This window comes from Mchenga conophoros, linkage group LG5, assembly GCF_057382185.1.
Source record: "Mchenga conophoros isolate Kocher_MC1m ecotype Shallow Benthic linkage group LG5, M_conophoros_male_GT1.1, whole genome shotgun sequence".
In the NCBI taxonomy this organism is placed as follows: domain Eukaryota; kingdom Metazoa; phylum Chordata; class Actinopteri; order Cichliformes; family Cichlidae; genus Mchenga; species Mchenga conophoros.
The window spans coordinates 30,912,726-30,934,845 of record NC_140530.1 but is presented as its reverse complement, the minus strand read 5'-3'; the positions used below and the strand labels follow the sequence as shown (position 1 = coordinate 30,934,845).

The following is a 22,120-nucleotide window of genomic DNA, read 5'->3' as shown; positions in this document are numbered from 1 at the left end:
GGTATTTTCAGTTTTACTACATCCCTTTCAGTGAATCAGCCTAGGTGAGGTCAGATCTTTGCCTCATTTCATTAAAAAATAACAAGGTTGGATATAGTGTGCCATCTGAGATGTAAAAGAGATTAGAAACTCTCTTTTTTTTTTCCATGTAAAGTATTTTAACCTGAGTTTTGTTTCTCTTTAGGTTTGGTTGACCTTTACCCACTTCAGAAATAATCTCTATGTAGCTAATGGCCAGTTTATTATATCAAATAACCTGATTAATGCACTTATTTTGAACTGGGATATCTTCTGAAGTATGGCTGTGTCCTCTGAATAAATACAGTTTTATTCAACATGAAAAATCTGAAATGCTAAAAAGAGCTGAAAGAAATGTATCAGCACAGAAATGGGATGTATAATTTAAGGCCTCTCCTCACCTTTGAAACTGCTGCAGGCTTTTATTCACATTATATTAGCAATGATGGAATAACAGGTAATTCTTCCCTATTTGGCAGAAATGTTAAATTGGGAGCTGCGGTTTTACGGTGGATGCTGTTCATTTTCAGTTCCAAAGCGAGTAAGGTTTAGCAATTCATCCACCAGTGTAAGCGCCTTCCAGGTTTATGAAATGCGTTTTTACCACTTAAATAATATCCTCAATCAAAAGGTAATTGTAAGACACTGGCAATGACAAATCTCATCCATTATAATTTTCCACAGCTCCAATTCTTTCTTTTGTGCTAAAGCACTGGGACATTTTGAGGTTTAATGCAGTAAAACAAAAGAGCACCCATACTGTCACATCATTTTTGTCCTGGAATATAAGCCTCTCAGGTTTTAGTAATTCAAATCACATTTATATAATCTAACACAAATGTGCAGCAACTGCAGACATCTTCAGATTGCTTGGTTAAAAGCCAAGCTAATGAAATCAAACCTGACGTCATCTTAGCAACAGAAGATGTTGCTAAGATGAAATTAAAAATTACTTTAATTTTGTTTTAATAATTAAAGCCTTGATGAATGAATGTCTGCAATACGTACAATAAAGTTTTTTCTGGCTGTTCACATTCATTGAATGCAATTAAAACCATTGTGCAGGCATTAGAAGGGCCTGACTGACTTGTTTTGAGTTCATTGTGTTTATTGAGATTTACACTATCCCCCCTGTACCATTTTCTGACAGCAGAGAACAAACAAGAATATGCCCCACATGGCCCCCATGAGTGCATTTTATGTTTTGACAACATCGTCTGTCACAGTCACTGATCTCATGCTTGGAATAAATCAAAGCTGTTATCGCACTGCCATGGGAGTCAAAACCCTGATAGAATACAATGTCTACCGCCCAAGTGTTCACTTTTTCTATTTTCATCATGTACAAATGGAGAAAGTGCAATTCTAAAACTCGATTTTATTACCTTGTTTTGATTCAAAGACATATTAAAAGAATTTAAAAAAAAGAAAAAAAAAAAAGAAGAAAAAGTAAAAACAGGCGACAAAATATGTGTCAATAAACTCCCAGAATAACTACTGGTATAGAACTATGCATGGCTTCAGATCAAAGTGAGTCCTCCATACTATATACATATACATAGGATCAGGGTGTATCGAGCAGTTTATCAATTACTTGTAACTGTAGAAGCGACACCCTTGCATGTGTTTGTCTTCACTCTATCATGGGACCTGCTCCACTTTCACATGTGTAAAGGTCCATATTCCCTTCATCACACCCGAGAACTGTTGAGGTCGCTCTCATATTGCGCACAGTCCAGGTTCATGTCCTCCCTTTGAATGTGTTCATGCAGGTGTAAGTCCCAGAAAACTTGTGGATTTCTTCAAGTGCAACTTGTGGCACGAAGCTAAAGACAGACGAAAAACACTAGTGTCAGCATGTTAATCGTGAAGTAGAAAATACAGCAATAAAAACAAGATAGCACATGAAATCTCACCTTTTGAGAATGACAAGAGCGTGCATTGTCCATGGCAGGTAGAGGAAAGCCTTGTCAGTTCTGACTGCATCAACAGTCCTCTGGGCAACTACTTCAGGTTTGAGGGGTGGAAAGAGCTGGGGAAACCTGGAAAAAAAAAAAATGACAGTTTGAGATAAAGTGATGTTGTTTCTGGGACACTCTGGGAAAATTTTGATTATATTTTCTATCTGCTTCAAGTTTTATCTGTGCAACCGCTGTTCATAATAAATGCCAGAGCGCAGCTGAATTTGAAATTATGCTGCCATACTTTATCTCGCCAAACTGTACATTTTGGATTTTTGACATACCCAATAACTATTACAAAACAGTGTGAAAGGTCTGATGCAATCATACACCCAGGATGTACATTCAATGTCAAATATGCGAAGCAACGCAGCACCATTTAAAAAAAAAAAAGTTTAAAGCAGCTATGTTTTCATGTGATCTCTAAAATCCTAAAATAATTACTAGCCGTCTGTTAAATATCGAGTCATTAGCTGATTTAGTCAAAGTATACAAATTCCTTTTAAAATGTTAAACTATCATTTCTGGTACCGTAAGTCAGAAGAATCATGAATCAGGTGGATTAGGAGAGTATCTTAATACTCGCTTTTGATTTATCCAGTAGTGTGAATGTTTTATCATGATCTAGGACGGCGTAGATCATTACAGGGGAAAAGGTTGATAGCCTATAGGATAGATTTTATAGCAACCACAAGCATCTGTACAAAACTCCGTGCCCATTGATCAAATACAGGGCAAGTGAAAACTGACCAGCTGGTTGGCTCTAGACGTAAAGTCAGAAGATTACCAAACTCATTCGATCTTTCCCTTTCTGGACTTTGAATAATAGTTTTCAAAGTAATCCATCCAATAGCTGTGAAGGTATTTCCTTCTGAGCCACAAATGTCAACCTCACACCAGTGATACAGGGAGAGGCATGGAATCTCTAAAGTCAGTAGGATTAACCCTGTAGGGGAATAATAACAATGTTCAGAGTTTGCAGTGCATCCAAAGGTTATTGAGATATTTCAGTCTGAATTTAAGTGTTGGATTTGCTTGATGCATTTCCACTTAAAATTCCTATAAGATTTTGTTCAAGGGACTAGGATACTTCAGATCTACTGTTGTCCAAAGACACAAAATGGGCAAAAGACACAAATTAGTGGGCTGATGTATGGAAAAATGATGCTCGTTTTCTCCAGTAGTATTCATAATAATTCTGGCACCTTCCTGAAATGTTGTCAGGAGATTTGGATAGCTTTTTGTGTACTTTAAAATGTAACTGATTTAAGAAATGAAATATTTTTTGTAACTCACTGCTTTGTTTTCACCAATTACATTAAAGTGGCTTGTTTAGCCACTATTAAACCAGCTCCCTCTGGCTTACTCATCCAACAAAGCATTAGGGTATTAATTTTTCCCAATTGTAACCATATTTTTTGTGATAGATAACCCTAGATAACCCATATTTCTGAACCATGGTATGACGTAAGAATGATCCACCCTCGCTTCCTTTTGTTGTGTCTTCTCACCTGACTCTCATGCCCTGGAACATCTCTGTATTCGTGTGAAAGGGAAGCACTGTGGTACAGCTGACACCAGGACAGTCCAGCAGGCCCAGTGTCAGGCTCTCCATGAAGGCCAGCGATGAGGCCTTGGAGGTGCAGTAGTCTATGGCCCCAGGGATCGGAGACTGGGACAGGATGGAATTAATGCAAACGACATGGCCGTGCTGCAGCTCCAGCATTCGAGGCAGGAAAGCTTTTGTTGTCTAAGACAAAAAGAAGAAAAAGAGACTGTGAAAGGTAGAATGAAGGAAAAAGCGGTGAGGGGTGTAGAAATAGAAGGTGAAATATATTCAGAGTAGAAAGAAGAACAGACAAGAGAAGCAAGCCCACACTGTAACGACAGATTAAATTTCCATTTCCATTTAGTTGATAATTGCATTTCTGTCTGCATATGACATAGTCTTTTGATCTCCATTCAAAATAAAAATGCCATGAGTTTCACAACCCTTCTGATGTTTCAGGGGCTGAGAGGCAATTTGGAAATACCCCACTTAACCTGCCATAATAAGAGTCATGATTGACAAGCCTGTGGCTGCCTACTGCATACGGTGCCATGCTATAATCAAAATATAAAAATGATAAGGATAATCAGCTCAGAGGAATTTCCCTATATTTCCCTGTATTTGCAGGAAAACTGGCTCTGCTACAATGTAATCAAATCTTACCCAGAACTGCCCCATGGTGTTGATGTGTTGGGATTTCAGAAGAGCATCATCATCGCTGTCCATCAGACTCTTGCCATGGACGACTGCTGCGTTGTTCACCAATATCGTAACATCTCCCACCTGAGATTAAAAAGTGCAAGAATAGGAAGAGAAAACCCTGTCAAAAATGTCAAGCATTTGCTGTCTGCTTTCCTGAAATGATATAGTTGTACTCCACAAGAGCTGTCAACATTCCAAGCTCATATTTAGAGATTTGAGATGAAGTGTAATCTATACACACCAGATGGGAGAAAGAGCAGCTCAAAGCAAATATACATACAGACTAGACGGGGAGGCATCTCAGGGAAATATTTTACGATCTGTTGTGTGCAAATTATATTTCTTCTTGTGCAAGCAGATTTATCTTTTCAAAAACACTAAGCTGCCATACCTTTTCTCTAACCACTTTGGCTTGTTTGTAAACTTCCTCCCGATTGGCCACGTCACACAGGAAGTAATGGCACTCAGTTCCAGAGAGGGTAATTTCTTCAGCCGTCTCTTTGAGGCACTTTTCTGTTCTGCCCCACAGGATTACCTGGTAAATAACAAGATGTTAATTTTCTAAACAAACACACGTATAATCAGTAGGAAATTCAGCATCGAGTGCAAAAAAAATTTTTTTTTTTTTTTTTTTTTAACAGTAATCACTCAATTTGTTTTTTTTGGCAGTATAGTGAAAATGAGTTTTTTGAATAGCAATGTTCTTTTTGTTCAGAGAATAGAGAGGGCAATTTCACTCCAACAAATAGTTTTCAAGCAAGATTAAAGGCTCGGGGGTTAGTGGGTGAATGAACTGTCTCTTCATCCACCCGGAGACTAAATGAAGGCTGGTCATTTGAGCAGGGAACATGAGGTTGGATAGAGGTGGGGGACTAGTGATTGGGCAATTAGATCTGTCAGTCTTTGGGGTCAGGGAAAGGTAATGAAATCAGGGGGTGAGCCCTCCTCATCTCTCAAACACAAATTCTCAAAGAGATTACATGGCCTGTTGGGCAGATGAGCCCTGTCATTTCTGGTCAGGGAGTCTGAAAACAGTGCGTGTGTGAAGTGCTGAAGACGCCAGTGTGGGATTTGGCTAGTCGCCCATGACCAAGGTTAATATTTGAGCAAAAAGTCCTCTGGAAAGTGATCTTGTGTATCTCGGAGTCAGAGACTGCGCGTGGGCGCAAGACAGCATGTCTGTTTGCTACCTCGTGGTTCAGCCTGTCATTCTCATTGTTTTACACCAATGAATATGCGTAAACATCCATTTAGTTAGTAGGCAGGATGGATTAGTCTAAGAGATCTAATTAATAAACATGACAAAAGATATTTTAAGACTTAGTTTAAAAAAAAAAGTGCAAAAGTATGCAAGCATGTTGCACAGTGCAACTCTTGCACAAATTAAACCTGTCATCTTCCAGCAACAGCGTAATTTCACACTGTGCCAATTTAAAATTCACTCAACACTGGTTGAGAGCCAAACATAGCACACTAACAAATACAGTAAAATAACTTTCATATTCACAATCTGGAAATAAAAGAAGTCCCAAATTGCTATGTTGCTCTGTTCTTCCAAGTATTCATGTGTCAAAAACTGTCCAAGGCTAATAGCAGCTGAAGCAGACCAAACACACCAAAATTTTTAGAAACATAAAAGACTGCAGTCTAGAATGTGCTTTTTATGCGCTTCATTTCTTTATCAGATCTGGAGCACTCTGGGTTTGCCTCCCTCTGTGAGTGGCCCTGGTTTGAATTGCTTTTGATTAGGTTTTCTGTTTGCTTCATTTGCAAGCCCATTTGAGTAATCAGTGAAGGCAGACAGGTCTTGATAAATAACTGAAAGCTTTTAATAGGAGTCAGGCAAACAAAGCTGACAGTTCTCATTAAAAGTCAGCACTTACATTGTGCTCTCCTGTTAAAATGTTATTTAATTCATTAAGTTTATCACCCGTCACAACATGCAGGATCCTCAGAGCAAACAAGCACTGGCCAAATTGCTATCTGGACAGAAATGTTAAGAAAACAGTTTTTAATTGACCTTGCACAAGCCCTCTTCGCTATTGTTGATAAACTGGTGATTGTTCTTACTTGGCATGCCTAACAAGACCTAATGTCAACACATGCTGTAAGTAAAAGCCCTTTAATGAAACAAATCTATGTTGCAAAGCTTAAAACAAGACTTTGAAAGGTAGACAGCAGATGTCACTCTATGCAGCTTAAGATATCCCCAACTAGCTCCAGCTACATTACAGTGATACTCTATCACTCGGGCCTGAATATATGGGTGGGTATGAGCCCTCCTTTTCACACCCATTGTATGGGCAAGCAGAGAGGCAGCACATAGAGGGGGCAGCAGGAGTTCAGGAGGCAGTCGCCTGCCGCTGTCTAATTACTGCGGAGACAGCAAGGTCAGTTGCAGGGCAATACCCAGCTGGGAGTGGTGTGCTTCCCGCCTCCAGCGCAACACAAGCACACCCACACAAACCTGTTGTCAGTGACTTGCTTCGGTTCATCTTCTTTGCAGAGATCTCCAAGTAATGTTAACAACCACATATAAAAGGAAAGAAAAAAACGTGTAAACATTTTCCTCCCGAGTTGGTGGTGCTTTTAGGGAGGCTGCAAAATAATTAAACGAGCTCTGAAGAAATATACCATTTTAATTTTCTGAGTATTTACTGGGATTGTTATGAAAGACCCCTCACTGTGTTATTGGTTGCCTTTTTCTATTTTTTTGCCTCACGCTGGCGCTGCTCTCCCCTAATAGTACAGAATAAGACATGGCTCCCCTCCTGGGTCTCCAGCTTTTCATCTTGACTAATTTCCTCCGTTGACATTGAAGTCAGTCTTCCTTACAATGTGAAAAAACTAAAACCTAAGCAGAGGCGAAGGTAATTCTGGCTACTACTGACAAAGAGGCTCAAACAAGAGTTAGCGTAAGTTCGCAGAGGTCAGCCCTATTCACAATTATCCTTTTAGCATCTCTTTAGGCAGGGAGTAATTGTCATACACATTACCACAGGTGTTGTTTTCAAAGCCTTCACACCTTGATAATGCCCAACAAAAGGGTGCTGAAAAGCATGGTGACATCCATTGTTACGCAGCTGCAAAGTGAAGCTTTTAAAACCCACTGGTTTCTTCTAGCTCGTTCCCCAAGGAGATGGCATTGAAAGACAGAAGGAGGCAGTTAGTGTTTCATTGAGCTTTTAGCAATGTTTTCAAGCTGCTGAAATTGCACCTTAAGAGATCATCTGAGACGTGGCGCCTGTGTCACTCGTATGTATAATTGCAACCCAAAGCTATCAGCTGGGCTGCTCAACATGGGTAGAAATTACCACAATTTTCTTCCACGTGTAATGATGACTCCCATCTGAGGTGATCAAAAATAGAGCTACTCTGTATTGATACATTGCTGCTACAGGGCCACCAGCGACTCATCTGGCACTCAGCTGTGTAATGTTCACTCAGTAGGATTGGTAGACAAACCACAGCTGGAAATTTTGAACTGAGGTTACCCTGACCTGCAATGAAGACAAGCTGTGTGTGTGTGTGTGTGTGTGTGTGTGTGTGTGTGTGTGTGTGTGTGTGTGTGTGTGTGTGTGTAGTCACCAGAGCATTTTAGGAACAAGAGAAAGCTCCTTGTTAAGGGGATGAGGGATAGTGAGGGAGGTGGGACATGGAAGGTTAATTGTTGTGATGGATGAGGTGATTTCCAATGAAAATTTGAATTTATAATTTATTTTATCTTGGTGATTTATTTAGGAGTAAACCAAGCAACTTTAAGCGTCATGATATGGACTATTCCAACTCATGTCATCAATATAAACTTGTTGTTTTCAGGTAACCTACATATTTTTCTATACATTAATATTCATTTCCAGCTGTATAAAACAATGACAAATCTTTTTTTTCTGTTTACATTGCATTGTGTCTTGAGTATGGAAGATTTGACCCACATATATTCCATGATAAGTATGCATTTTAGTTACTGTAACTGGTTAAAAGAAACAAAAAAAGATAACAGAATGTGTTCCTTGTTATTGTTTCGCAAACACACCCCACAAAACAATATCTCGTGAACTCATGCTATCCTTGAAAACAACAACAACTTATCTGTTATTTATTAAGAACATTATGAAGTCTTTTGTTGTGGCATGCTAGTAGACGCTACAGTCTTATGGAGACTGCTCAAAAATGGCAAGAAGCTACAATAGAGAAATATCAGAGCTGCATTGACTTGAAGCAGTTTCAGTTAAATTTTATGCACTCTAAAATAAACAAACAGCCACATATGTAAATCCACGGTTAATGTATAGTTTTTACAGCTAAATCTTTGGATGATACACTTTCTGTGTAAGGCAAAACGCAAAAATCACCCTGGACCCAAGCAGAATGAATGTCAGCTCAGTACCACACTCAATCATATCAAGCAGCCATAAATGCTGTCCAGACCTGCCCTCTGGTTGACCCAAGCTGTTGTGCAATACCTGAACAAAAATTGTCACCGGTCTCACTGGACAACTAGGTTACTTGGAGGTCGTGATCCCTGCTTTTATAGAACATTGAAACAGCAATACACGTGGGGCAGGGGAGACCAGACTGACCAGGCTACCTGGTGAGGGATGAGGGGGGTGGTTTTGATAAAAGCTGAAAATATAACTTAATATATGACCAAAACAAATTGCTCAGAAAGTAATTTAATCTCGTTGTTAATAATGTGCTGATCTGGAAGGAGGAAAGGTATGTGCAACAAGTTATCGACTTACCTTTCTGGCCCCATGCTTGGCAAACTCTTTGGCCAGGTGTCGTCCGATGCCTCGTCCTCCACCAGTGATCAATACCACCTCCTTGGTGAGGTCTTTCCGTCTGCTTGGCAACAGCAACATCAAACTTGCTCTTACTATACAGTAGAGGATTTGAACCGGGAAAAGAAGCATACGACACACGCTCTTCAGCTCCATTTCGGAACGTGCTCACGGATAGTCTGTAAGTATGTTTACGCTGCAAGTTTACGTGCACCGCAGATATCCGCCAACAGTGAACTGAGTGCGCAGACAGCGACTTCTGAGCTCCTGCAACTTTACCCGCATGCAAACAATATCATCTGCACTGTTGCATAACTAATCCACAGGCGAGAGATATTATTTTTTAAAACAGAACAGTGTGACTTGAAGAGCTCTGACAGTCTACATGCATCACGCTCACGAAATCAGTGAGTGATCAGTCATTGCGCCTGTCAACTACCGTCGAGGAGTACAAACGTGAAACACAAGTCCAGGCGACGCTCCGTAGTGCGCGCTACTCTGTGCTTTGGTGTTGCGTTCCTGTTCTGTCCTGTCCTGTCCTGTCCTGCCTTATATATTACCGCCTCTGCCCTGGTTCGGAACTTCCACTAGTGAAAGGAACTGGATGAACCTAAATAGGAGGTTTGTAAGGGCATTAATCCTGATTGACATGTTAAGTAGGGATGAATTTTGCTCCAGTGCCCGTCTGCCCTGAGTGGCTGCGCACTTGCCTCTTCCACACCCCTTCATGTGGCTACAACAGCGTTTCTCAACATGTGGTCTAGGTCCTCACAGTGGTCGCCGAGCAGCGAGGGTCCCAGCTGGGACCCCAAACTCTCACTTCACAGTTTCACTGATCCGAACTTCACCTCGTTACATAACGCTGGCCACAGAAGAACAATGATGTTGCAATCACAGGTCTCACTGACTGTTGCGAGTCAGTACAAAATATTCTTATATAATAGCGCCAGATGAATGACTGCCATCGTCAACAATGCCTAATGCCAGTTCTATTAAATTAATTAAATGAAACAAATAAAGAGAGGAAACAAAGAATCAGCTGAGCACCAAACAAACACATAGCTGATAAAGCCCCTAACACATTTGTAACCTCAATAAAAAAAAATCAGGTCTGGATTGTGTCAAAATCTAAAGTCATGTATTTCCTCCACTTTAATGTGCTAGGTTTATTTTAAAAAAAGTGAACATGTTATTTGATTGGACAGTGTGTTTGTACATTTGTAATGGTTTCCAACTGTTGGTATAAAGCGCCACTAGTTGTTTGAACCCAGTCTGTTGTGGTAACAGTATTTTTGAAGCACGCTATATTTTTTCTGCATGTGACAATGCAGTTTGGGAAATAGGTCAGCCCGGTCTCAGAAGCTTGGAAGGATGACAACAATAAAACCGCATGAATACCTCCTAAACAAATCTTGTGAATTCACGAGCCTCAGACAAGATTCCAGTCTGTGATGTTTGGCCCTGGCACTGTGATTTTTTACTGGGCAATGCTGAATACAAGACTTTTTCAGCAACTGGGATGGGTTTAGCCTCACAATGGTTGCTTTGTGCAAGGCTCAGTTACTTAGGGAAGACAGAGAGGCTCTCGGGGGCTGCTAAAAACTCCAAGACAACACGACTCCAGATGCTGTCTTTATTTTGCAAATTTCTGAGGTTTACAAAATGCAGATTCAAAGTCGAGAGCCCACTGGAGCTTATGCCAAAGCATATTCCACTGAAGAGATGTCGAATACAGGTCAGTGAATTTGCTAAAACATCATAGTACACATTGCAGTCACTGGCAAATATGTTTAAGCTGCCCACAGAATGCCACAGTGTAAACAGACTGTTTTTCAGAGTATCCTGTTTATTTATACTCATGCTATCACTGCCATCTACAGATCAACAGTGAAAGTTCAGATAAGGGTCTTTTCAGTCAGCCTTCATGCATCTTTGAGTATTTTCTTCCCTTAGACGCTAGACAATAAATTTGCTTCTCATTGCCACGCACAGGCATGAGCAACAGAGCTCATGTAAGAGTCAGTATGTTCAAATAAACCTGAAAACACATGCACACACACACCCACACACACACATTAGAACCACAGAAAAATGTGAAAATGTTAGTAGGTGTTGGAAGGTATTTTAATGGGAAATATGGAAATGAAAGTAATTAAAAAGCTGCTCTATTAACATAAAATATTTTTTGCAATATCCATAGAGGAACAATATGGTTTCCTTGGGAAACATGTAATTCGTTTGACTACACAGTCATAAAATATGTTGAAGGATATAATTATTTTCCTGGGCAGCAGGCAGCTAAAAATGTTAAGTGAGAGCAAGGTCAGAATGCATTGCAGGCGGTTGTGGGAGGGGTGAAAAGAGGCTGAAAGCAGGTACATAAAACATTTACTCCTAATGACTTACCTTCAGCAGAGCATACCAGCAACACCATGGACATCGGCTCGGCAATTTTAATAATTGGCTTCGCTGCTCTTGTTGCAGCCTTCCTTCTTCTGGTAATTGGACTTGTGTACGCTGAGCTGATGAATTCAGACGTTCCTTGTGGGGTTGCAAATAGAGGGAAACTGCGCATGGTTCATGGATTGTTTGTTGGTATTGCAGTCGTGGTGAGTATCAGTATCTGCAAAAGTGTTAGTGCTTAGTTTTGTATGTTGCCTGTATGGAATCATATCTATTTTTGTTAACTTTTTAAAAATATTCAACTTATCCTTTAGGTTAAACGCCTCTTGTGGAGAATAAAATGTACTCTTTTAGGTCATATGTGGATATCCTTCCTTCGTCCTCCAACACCTGATAAAGCTTACATCAGAGAAATTTTAGATAAGAAATCATAACCAACAAAGGTGCAAAGACAAAGTCATGTGTTCCGCTTCTTTGATGTTGTCATGAATGGGTTTTTTTTTTCAACCAAATAACCTTCACTTTGACTTTATCTATCAGGGTTGTATATATTTTTGTCTCCTATTTGTTGTAAGTCTTTTGTTTCTCTCCTGCCAGGCTCGGATCCTACATCGGCTGGGCATTTGTCATCAGGTTAGCTTTACCCGATGGTTCGTGGCCTGTTTTCTCTCTCACCTGAAACAAGTTCCCGCTGGTCTGCGAGTGAAGGACATGACATTCTCAGAGGTGCCAGTGCGAGTATATGAACCTACCTCTGTGTGTGACGGCTTGAGGAGAGGTCTAATGTATTTCCATGGAGGCGGATGGATATTGGGAAGTATAGGTATATGATGTTACAGTCACTTGCTTAACTAAAATAAAAATGCTCAAATACAAGTAAAACCTGACTTCCTCACATTTACAGTCAGTAATTTTATGACAGTGGAACTGAATTTTAAGCAGCTTGAACTATAAGTAAAAACTATTTTCATTTGAGCGGTATGCAGCATAAGAAAGTTTCAAAATTCCGAAATACTACAAAATTGCACCCAAGTGTAATATTTTTCAGCACAGGTGCAGAAAGGACAAAGACGTGTCACCTTCTGTTTGTGGCTATTTATGGCTTCTTTTCTGCGACGAAAATCTTTTAATAACTCTATCCTACTAATCCTGAACAGATTCTGTTGATGAAGTGTGTCGGCATATTGCCATTGAATCTGACACCACTGTGATATCTGTTGGGTATTTACACTTTTTCCCCACTCCACATACAAATAGTAAATCTATTTTAACCACCATGTAGCTACAACTTAACATACTGCTCCTTTTCCTTTCACCCCTCTTAGATACCGATTAGCCCCTGAGCACAGGTATCCTGCCCAGCTGGATGATTGTGAGAAAGCAACGTGTCACTTCCTGTCTGTGGCTGAGACAGAGTTCGGGGTGGACTCTCACAGAGTGGCAGTTGGAGGGGACAGCACTGGGGCTAACCTGGCAGCAGCACTGTGCCAAAGGCTGGCGTGCAGTGAGGACCGACATCTGCCATTCCCTTGCGCTCAGGTCCTCATTTACCCAGCCCTGCAGATGGCAGATTTCAACTTGCCTTCCTACCAGCAAAATCATGCTGTGCCCATATTGTTTCGTGGCCGGATGGCATTCTACTTCCTGCAATATCTCAATGGAGATGTTTCTCTGTGCCAAGAAGTGCTGGAAGGTAACCATGTCCCCACTGAGCTCAGGCCACGCTACGAACTATGGTTATCCCCTTCCAACTTACCTCCTGAGTGCCTCACACGTGGTTTCTATAAGCACCCAAGCCCAGAATATGATGGGGAGGTGTATCACGCAATTAAAGAGGGTTTGGAACCTGAGGTTTCCCCTTTACTGGCAGACGATGCTCTCATTCAGAAAACCCCGCGAACCTTCATCCTTACCTGTGAATATGATGTCCTGAGGGATGATGGGATTCTTTACAGGAAGCGACTTCTGGACCTGGGAAAGGATGTCACCTGGCAGCATGTGCTAGATGGCTTTCATGGCATGATTAACTTTTTTAACCAGGGCTGGCTCACATTTCCCTCTGCAGTGCAAGTTGTGGATGGTGCTGTTCACTATATAAAAACACTGTGAGGGTAATAAATAAGATCCTGCAATAAACTTTATTCTACTTCCCATCTTGTCTTACATTTGAATAAACAAATGTGCCTCCAGTGTTTGTCATTACCATTATACTGTTCACAGAAGCCCCCCCCTCCAAATTCATTCAAGTCAATTCCATTCCAAAAATGAAAAGTAGCCCAAGGAAACCAAGTCTGCATACAATATTCTGGCACCTTTTTAACAATACAGAGCAGGCAACTAAAAGGTAAATGCCATTCCTTAACTTTAGGAAATGTATTTCCTTTTAACAAAGATGTAAGACATCTTCTATTTGCTTCCAGGACACTCTGCTTGCTTTACCCACAGTGTTTGCTGTACCCATGGCAACAGAGCTCTTTTTCCCCTCCACTGCTGAAGCGATTATGTAGTCAGGTGAATACACCTACATGCTATCCATTTGACTAGTTAAACTAGCTCCAGCAGGGCTTTAGATTTCCCAGGTGTGTTTGATACTGGGCAAAGTATGAACCAGAAAGCCAATGCACAGGATAAATGGGCCCAAACCGGATGGAGAATAGAGCAGAAGTATGCAAACAAAGTGTTGTTAGGCAACTGGGCTGAAGAAAGACTTCAGGTAGGCATATTGTCTGTTTACGACATGCTTTACTCTACAGTGTGATAATGCAGCATTTCGATTCAGGCTTTCCAACTCTATATCACAGTATGAAAAACATGTTTTTCCAATCTAAACATACAATTTCACCTCAGCCTGAGAACACAGACTTTCTATGTCTTTTCATGCTGTGTCTAAAACATAATACTACATTAATGGCAGCCCGCCAACATTTTTTTAGAACCTGAGTTGGTAGTCAGATCTATAACAAAGTGATTAGGCGGCCTCAGTTCAGCTACATCAGCACAGCCTCCTGGTGGGCGAGAGCTGGAGACTAATTGCATTGATGTGAGTTTTGGCCATAGGCTGCTGGTTCAGGATTTGTGAGGAGAAATGACTTAAGGAATACTGTACAGCAGGTCAATTGTGAAATGTGAGCTCTGCTGATCCTTATGCTGGGATCATTGCTCAAGTCCCTGTATATCCCCCTTGCTCAGTCCACTTTGTGATGTCTGTTTATTCTCTCCGACACAGTTCACTCGCAAGCCAAAGATAGCCTACAGCACCAGTTCTGTAGACTACCGACCCCACAGGGATTTCAAACCAGACATCTCTGAGAGAAGATCTGCCCTGCTGAGAGCTGAGGTCAGCCTTTAACTGCTCATTCATGGTATTATCACCAATTGAATGCCTGTCAAAAGCCTGCAAGTCAGGGGTTTTTTTCCCCGCTAGAGTGTGAACACTTCTGCATAATACTGATGCCCAAGATAAAGGCCTGTGATAAAACTCTTTATGAAAGCAAGTTTCTGTTCAGACTCAGCAGCAATGAAAAATGTGTAAAATCATCAATCCTACTGGGGACATACTATAGGGTTAGTTGGAGCAATTTGCCGCTGTCACATGGTGAGCCTCTTGAAGATTATTGAAAAAGAACAGGTCATGCCCTCTATATCTTAATCCAGAGAAGGCCACTGTGTGAAGGCTACGTTAAGATCTCTCTATATTGTTATCCAGGGGCTTCCATCTAAGACGATTTTTGGGCACCATGACCCGCCATCCTCACATTATCTGGTCACACAGTATGCGGAAAGCTACGGGCGTAACCTCATCAATGCTTTGCCCACTCTGCAACACAGACATGCAGACAACTTGACACAAAAGCCCGAGAGGTCTGACCAGCTGACTTCTGGTAAGTTCCATGCCAACACTGCCAGAAGGCAGAGATTATACATGGGAAATGACTTTGTACATTAAGCCATTACAAGGAGTATGAGTGCAGTGCAAACATAAGTGCATTAAATCTTGTATGAACAAAATACATCGGCAGTTGAGCTCATGAACAATTAATCTGGGGTGGGTCCAGATGCCTTTTTATAGTTCCAAATCAGCCACCGATGTAATTAATGGCTGCAGTAACATGGCAGTTAATGTGCTCTTCTTTTACAGCACTTCCAAACAACTTTGGCCCGCTGCAGACCACAAATCACCATTTTGAAATACAGCAGTCACACCTTCCATCTCTGACTGAGTACAGGTCAGCATACCAGAGGCAACCACTTAGTGCCTTCTGCCAGAGCCGCTTTGCCAAGGCTTCACACATGCTCTCCAGCCACCTCTATGAAGCCAATCGTAACAACAAGGATCTGGATCTGAGACAGCACTTGATCCTACAAGTCCCGGATCATTATTTCAGCCTATGTCCACCATCACAACAGGCTTAATTTCAGTATTATAGCTATGAAACTGCCTCCAATACTGGTTAATTTAGAAGCTGTGTTTGTGAATTCCCTTTTTCCGTAGTTGGCAACAAGTAAAACCCTAACTCAACAGACCATTTGGGGAAATCAAATGGATTTTAAAAAATTAAAGACAATTCTCATTACCTTGTGAGGACTACTGTAGATTTACGCTGGTGAGTTGCTTTAGCATTTAAATGTGTGGGAGGGAGAAAGGGATGGGACTATAAATTATCTCCACCCTTTCAGAGCATAATTACATGCAAGTTCTTTCTCTGCGCAGAGTGTATGTGAAACTGGAAATGGGCTGTTAGTATTACTCTAGATACTCTGCGGGAGAAATAAATAAATAAAAATACTGTTGATGCCAGAACTGACCTGGGTATTTAGGTAAAACAGAAGCAATGAGTCATCCAAGGCAATGTCTGAAGGGATGTGTCTAACTCCCATTCCATTAGGTGTTTAATTACAGAGAATCAAAGTGTTTAATTAGGAAGAATCAAAGATGCTTATGTTTGATGGTCAACCATCTGCGTCTGCCTCCCTTTTTCCCACTTGCCTGCTGCCTTCCAGTGTAGCTCTGTTTCACCCACTGTTAGCTAGTTAGTCTCTCTACTGTGCTGCTGATGCCCGTGTGTCACATGACACCCTTGGGTTATGAGAAATCTTCAACACAACACGTCTTACCAAAGAACGGCTGTATTTGCCTCTGAGCCACACGATGGTGCTATAGCAACACGTCACTCTCGCTGTCTTTTAAGTCCTTGCCTTTACAGTCTGTACGGTGAGGAACTTAATTGTACATGAAGAAACAATGAGGGATTTAATATTTGCATCATTCTTATGCATATTCAGTTGTTAATGTAATCAACACAGTAAAATAAACCACACATATTTAGATTGAGCTTGTATTATTCTATTACTTTTTACAAGTCACACAAACAGCAGAATAGACATCTTAATAGAATTAGTCACTAAGTGTGGATTAATATTCACTGAATGACAAATTTCTAAATTCCTCTGATGTTTATAAAACAATAGATAACAAAGTGAAGATATCATTTGGTACAATGAGCTGAGGATGTTCTTAATCTTATTCACATTGAAAACAAATACACATCTTTCTTGCCACCATAGAAGGTGACTGAAATGACAGAAATAACTACAAGTCTGAGTGTTTCAGTGCAGTGACAAATGCTTTCGAAGCTTACCTATTTATATTGCATGGCATACCCATTTACATCATGTCATATCTAAAGAGCAACTGTAAGTAATGACGTTGTATTCAGGCCACTGTGTAAAATATATTTGTGCCCTACACAAGGGGACACAGTAATAGATTAAAATTATATTGTTAAATTCTTGTTCAGTTAGCGCTGAATGATTTCGTTTACTCTGATGCTTTTTTATGAATTATCTTTGGATTAAAGAGATTAAGCATCTGGGATGATATAAAACTAACATAATAGCAAGAAGAAGTTGCAAATCAAAGTAGCAAACAGTTTCAATGGCAGCACATCCTGTGTAAATCTAGGTAAACAGTAGTTTGACTACCATTAAGAGTCTTATAATTTACATCTATTGCCAAGAATGAGACATGAGGAAAACACAATTCTTTCTGTAATACGCAATCCAATAAAAATAAAGTACTTTTAGAAACAGATGCTTTCTTGCTTTGTGGAAAGGGAATCTTTATAACACTTCAAAAATGATAGAAAAGTGGTTGCAATTTTGCAATGAAATTTGGGGCTGGGCTGAGTTGAACATAAACCTGACCGAAGCAAAACTCACCCAGGCAACAATAAACTTGATGTAAAGCATGCTCTTGTAAGGATACTCAATCACAATCTAATCTTACCATCAATGGAAAATTGAATCCTCATTACACACTAGTCTGCTGAGGCTTCTTATCAGGTAGTGAAAGAATAAAGGGGAAAAGTGTGCCCTTGGCTGCAGAGAGTATGCTCAAATCCTCATCTATGAAAGCAGGAGAGATCTCATCAGCCTCGAACTTCATGGTGAAGTGGCGACTGACACAATATATTGCGTCATTCATCGCGACACACTGAAACGCAGGGCAATGCAGAATCCGTTTGGAGCTGCACTCATACCACAGTCGGGCCACCGTATGGTAGCGGTACACACTGACACCCAGGACTGGGTTGACATCAAACCGATACAAAAATCTTCCCACAGCCACAATATCTACAGTCTTGTATTTGCTGCCTACTATGAGACTTGGCCTCCAGGTGTCAGTTTTGGGGTTGTAGCGTAGTAGCATGTATTTAAGAGTTCCTCCAGAAACAAAAAGCTCTCCATCGCACACTGTCACATGGTGTGCCACAGCGAATGTATCATTAGGCAGAGGAGCCACAAATGTCCATCTGTCCAATCGTGGGTCGTAGCGCTCCACTGTGGAGAGGCACTCTCCTCCAATTGCATAAATGTAGCCCTCCAGTGCTGCCAGTTTGCAGCGGGGCCTGGCTTCATTCATAGGACTGATCTCTTTCCAAATGGATGTCAAAGGATTGTAGCAGAACACTCGCTTTGAGGGTGTCATTTCTCTGTCAGTGCCTTGGCAGCCCACTGCCACGAATAAGTAGTTATCCATTGTGCACATAGCACAGGCTTTAGAGATGACCTCCTGTGGGATTAGGCAGAGTGTATGCCAAGTGTCTTTGTAGTCATCATAATAGTACACTGCGCTTGATGTCCTCCTCTGCTCTGATGTTGCTCTGCGCCCTTCAGTGTTGCTGACCCAATCTTGAGGATCCATGTCTGCAACCATGACAAACCTCTTCCCCCTCATTCTTTGCCTCTGGATTTGTTCCCGCTCACCAGCCATTAGCCGCCCATAAAGGCTGGGATCCCTGAGCACATGGAGGTAGTTATCAGACATGACCCCCAGGGCTGCTTTCTGCAAAGATGTCTGGCCATGTTTCTTAGCAAGGCACAGTGTCTCCAAACAATTACCCAGATCAAGCTTACTCTTTAAGACTTCTAAATCTGTGTCATCAAGAATTTTTGCTTGAAAGTCTAAAAATGGAGCCCCTTCTGCAGTCTCTCTATCTATCCCCTCCTTCACATTAAGGATTTTGCTGTCAGTAGCAGGACTGATAATTGGGTGAACAGAGAGAGATTCATCGCCAGCTATAGCCCGAGAGTGGGTCACTGGAGTTGAGGCTCTTGAAGTTAGAAAGGGGATCGAAAGCTCAGACTCCTGTGCTGCAGACAGATAGCTCTCTTTGCGTAAGAGTACAGGCCTTGGGGGTTTTCTCAGCTTGAGGCACCCTGGCGAGGAAGCATCTTTAACAGTGCTTTGTGGTGAAACCAGATCACGAATAGTGATGGGGTTTAAAGACGATGGAGACTCTCTGAAACTGCTGCCATGGCTTCCAAACTCCCCTGGCTTTGATTCAAAGTCCCTCTCATACTGAGAAAGTACCGTATTAATATCTGTAATAGAGTGAGAAGATGACTCAACATAGTAATCATATATCTTTCCACGCACAACCTGGTCTCCTGTCCCTTCTAGCACTATGTTTGCATCTTCCACTTTGACCTCTGCCTTGGAGAGGAAGCTGGAGTAGGACCCTTTGCTCTCCAGGTCCTGTCTTAACTCTCGGCCCACACCCACACTTCTCTCCAGCTTCTGCAAAATGCAAGGGGAGCGCCGCCCCGTTGTACTGACCATCCCACTCTCTGTTGGATCAGGGAGTTTCAGAGCAGATCCAAACATAACATTACTGGTGGCAACCTGTCCCTGCTTCTCATAAGTGATTATCTCTTCATCCATGCTGGTATCGTGGTCATCGTTTGTTGCAAACACATCCTCACTTGTTTTAACCTGATGTGTCAGGTCATCTGAATCTGCTAGCAACGATCTGGATTGCTGGCCCGCATCATCTGTCTCATGTTTTGTTGAGCTTTGATGTTGAAGTGTTGTCTCGCAGTTTTGGCAGGTTGCATTTCCTGGCTCTTTGTCTTTGACATAGAGCTGGATTCTTCTTCGATGCCTGGAGCTGTAGAACCTGTAGCCCCAAGAAACCAGCAGCACTGCAGCCGCAGAGACACTAAGTTTCCACAGCAGCTGCATGTCGAACTGGACTCCCAAAAGCTCCGCAATGGGCATAGCTGTAGCAATGTTGGTGGCAATAGTTGGTTGGCTGATCCTATTGAGCGTTATTGTCAGTGCATCTCAGCTGATAGTAACTGTCTGGTTGTCATTGTAAGAGAGCTGCTGTGATCTGATGACTGTGCCTCCGTGCCCAAAGGATCAAGTGTAAAATGATAGCTCTTGAGGCACAATTTGCATCACTGGCTCTGCAGAGGCGGGGCCCTTTCATGCACCACCTGTGGCAAGTCACATGCAGCTTCAGTATCCATACACGGAATATGTAAATACGCCATAGATCAATATTTGGTTATGCAATTTGTTGACTCAACAAAGCCTTTTCCCACAACTATTCAAATGTTATGTTGTGTAATGGAAGAGTTAAAGTTACCGCAATACAAAGCCTTACTTTGCAGGGTTACGTTTCAGTTTCAGCATCTTGCTGTTTTCATGCATAGAATGTATTATGTACATTTCTAAAACAATTCCCCAAAATATTATGAGAGATAACTCTTCTTCACTTGCTTAAACATACTTCTAGCTCTCCAGAAGGAAATCATGGTTTGAATAAAGGGCGGGGAGTAATGATACCTGACATTTATCAAATACTTATTAACCAGGATACATCTGTTTGCACAGCCATGCTCCATATTAAAGGTCCTTTCCCTGCCAGCGCAGATGCTTAAGTTAGTCTCTGTTAAGATGATCTGAAGATTAGTATCAGAGACTTAAATGGCAGTCACATGCTATTATAAACACAATAAAGTGTACAGAGCACCATCTGAACAATAAAAGCATGTGTAATGCAAATAAAATGGGAAGTCTTTGTACACATAACTTTGGGAGTGTCATTTATTTCTCTACACTATACTAGATTCAAACATGTATTTCTGCCTCATGGGAGATTTGTTGCTCAGTTGCTGCTGCCAAGCTGCCATTTGTATTGTTGATAACACAGCAGCGAGGCTGTGGTCAACAACAAAATAGTATTCATCTTAACAGCGTGTTTAGAAGCATTGTAAAGATGCATCACGTGAGGACTCGTACAGAGGGTGTGTCAGATTTCCGAGCCCACACTGGCAATGTTTGGTCATCTGATAGGACAGCCTGCAGACAACAAAAAGGAAACTGGACTCTGCAAGCACATTTGCCTCCTGAATAATTCACAAATGCTCTGTGCAACCTCTTATCCTCACCACTGCTTCTAGCTTCAGGTGGAGCATTCAGAAGACGATTATCATGTGCATTGTAGTCATGTGCTTTCACTTCTTTCTTATAGAACGACAACATCTGACTGAAAATAAAGAAATAGATTCTTGCTTATGCACAATGTTTTTCTTTTGGATTAAAGAAAATGTGACAAAGCAGTGCATTTAAAGGCTCTTTTTTCTTATCTATTGCATATTTCTGGTCCACGATAATATGGTTATGAATTTAGTACTCATAGCTACTGGTAAGATGTGGACAACAGTAACACAGCCTTATCCACAAACTATTTAGGACAGACTTCTTCTGGCATGATGATTAAATCATATAAAGCCAATTGGCACATTGTATTGTATTCAGAAATGGACCCTTTTTTCTCACTTGAATGTAAAATGAGTGAGTGAAAGCAAAAAGCACAGAAGTGCCTCTTGAATAAAAATTACAATGATAGCCGAGTTAGAATACTATACAGTGGGTGGACAAGGATTTGTGCCCTTTGCTTCCCTTGCCAGATAAAATGTCATTCAAAGCACATATGACTGTTTGTTAATAATGTTTGTGCTCTGCAGCTCTCATCTCCCGTATGCAGTATGCAATATGGATAGTACTTTGGCAAGGTGAGCTGATATCCCAAACAGATAGGTCTATCCTTTCGGTTCACCTAAGCTTCAAAATCTCTCCTCTTACCTCCCACCTGGTTTAAACCTTAATCCCTTAATACATGTTGGGTCCTTAGAATAGCTTAAATTGCAATTCTTGTGAAGTCCAAAAAATGCAGGATTACATTGCATTAAGCTATCTTTCACTGAAAGGCCAGAAGAGTTAATGGCAATGTCAGAATCTCCTTCTAAAACCACGTTGAGGTCCATATCATTAGAAAAAATCAAAAAGACGTCTTTTTCTCCACAGAGTCGATCAGCACACGTTCTTATACATTATGGTGGGATTTTATTTA

General features: G+C 41.2%; 4 protein-coding genes across 4 annotated transcripts; 2 read left to right on the top strand and 2 right to left on the bottom strand.

Moving 5' to 3' along the window:
* Positions 1-1,105: 1,105 nt before the first annotated feature.
* dhrs3b (dehydrogenase/reductase (SDR family) member 3b) lies at positions 1,106-9,177 on the bottom strand. The gene is made up of 6 exons (XM_085274832.1): positions 8,976-9,177; positions 4,622-4,765; positions 4,192-4,311; positions 3,491-3,729; positions 1,935-2,060; positions 1,106-1,844 (listed from the first exon to the last, which is right to left on the bottom strand). The coding sequence occupies exons 1-6, from the start codon at positions 9,168-9,170 to the stop codon at positions 1,760-1,762; spliced, it is 909 nt and encodes a 302-aa protein (XP_085130958.1). The 5' UTR covers positions 9,171-9,177; the 3' UTR covers positions 1,106-1,759.
* A 236-nt stretch (positions 9,178-9,413) lies between these two features.
* aadacl4 (arylacetamide deacetylase-like 4) lies at positions 9,414-13,562 on the top strand. The gene is made up of 5 exons (XM_085274831.1): positions 9,414-10,749; positions 11,499-11,623; positions 12,015-12,240; positions 12,575-12,638; positions 12,743-13,562. The coding sequence occupies exons 1-5, from the start codon at positions 10,677-10,679 to the stop codon at positions 13,524-13,526; spliced, it is 1,272 nt and encodes a 423-aa protein (XP_085130957.1). The 5' UTR covers positions 9,414-10,676; the 3' UTR covers positions 13,527-13,562.
* Positions 13,563-13,933: 371 nt separating this feature from the next.
* Positions 13,934-16,786, top strand: cfap107 (cilia and flagella associated protein 107). The gene is made up of 4 exons (XM_085274833.1): positions 13,934-14,130; positions 14,644-14,754; positions 15,124-15,298; positions 15,556-16,786. Exons 1-4 carry the CDS (start codon positions 14,020-14,022, stop codon positions 15,828-15,830), a joined length of 672 nt encoding a protein of 223 aa, XP_085130959.1. The 5' UTR covers positions 13,934-14,019; the 3' UTR covers positions 15,831-16,786.
* Positions 16,787-16,869: 83 nt separating this feature from the next.
* On the bottom strand, positions 16,870-21,797 carry klhdc7a (kelch domain containing 7A). The gene has a single exon (XM_085274829.1). It carries the CDS (start codon positions 19,975-19,977, stop codon positions 17,728-17,730), a length of 2,250 nt encoding a protein of 749 aa, XP_085130955.1. The 5' UTR covers positions 19,978-21,797; the 3' UTR covers positions 16,870-17,727.
* Positions 21,798-22,120: the final 323 nt, after the last annotated feature.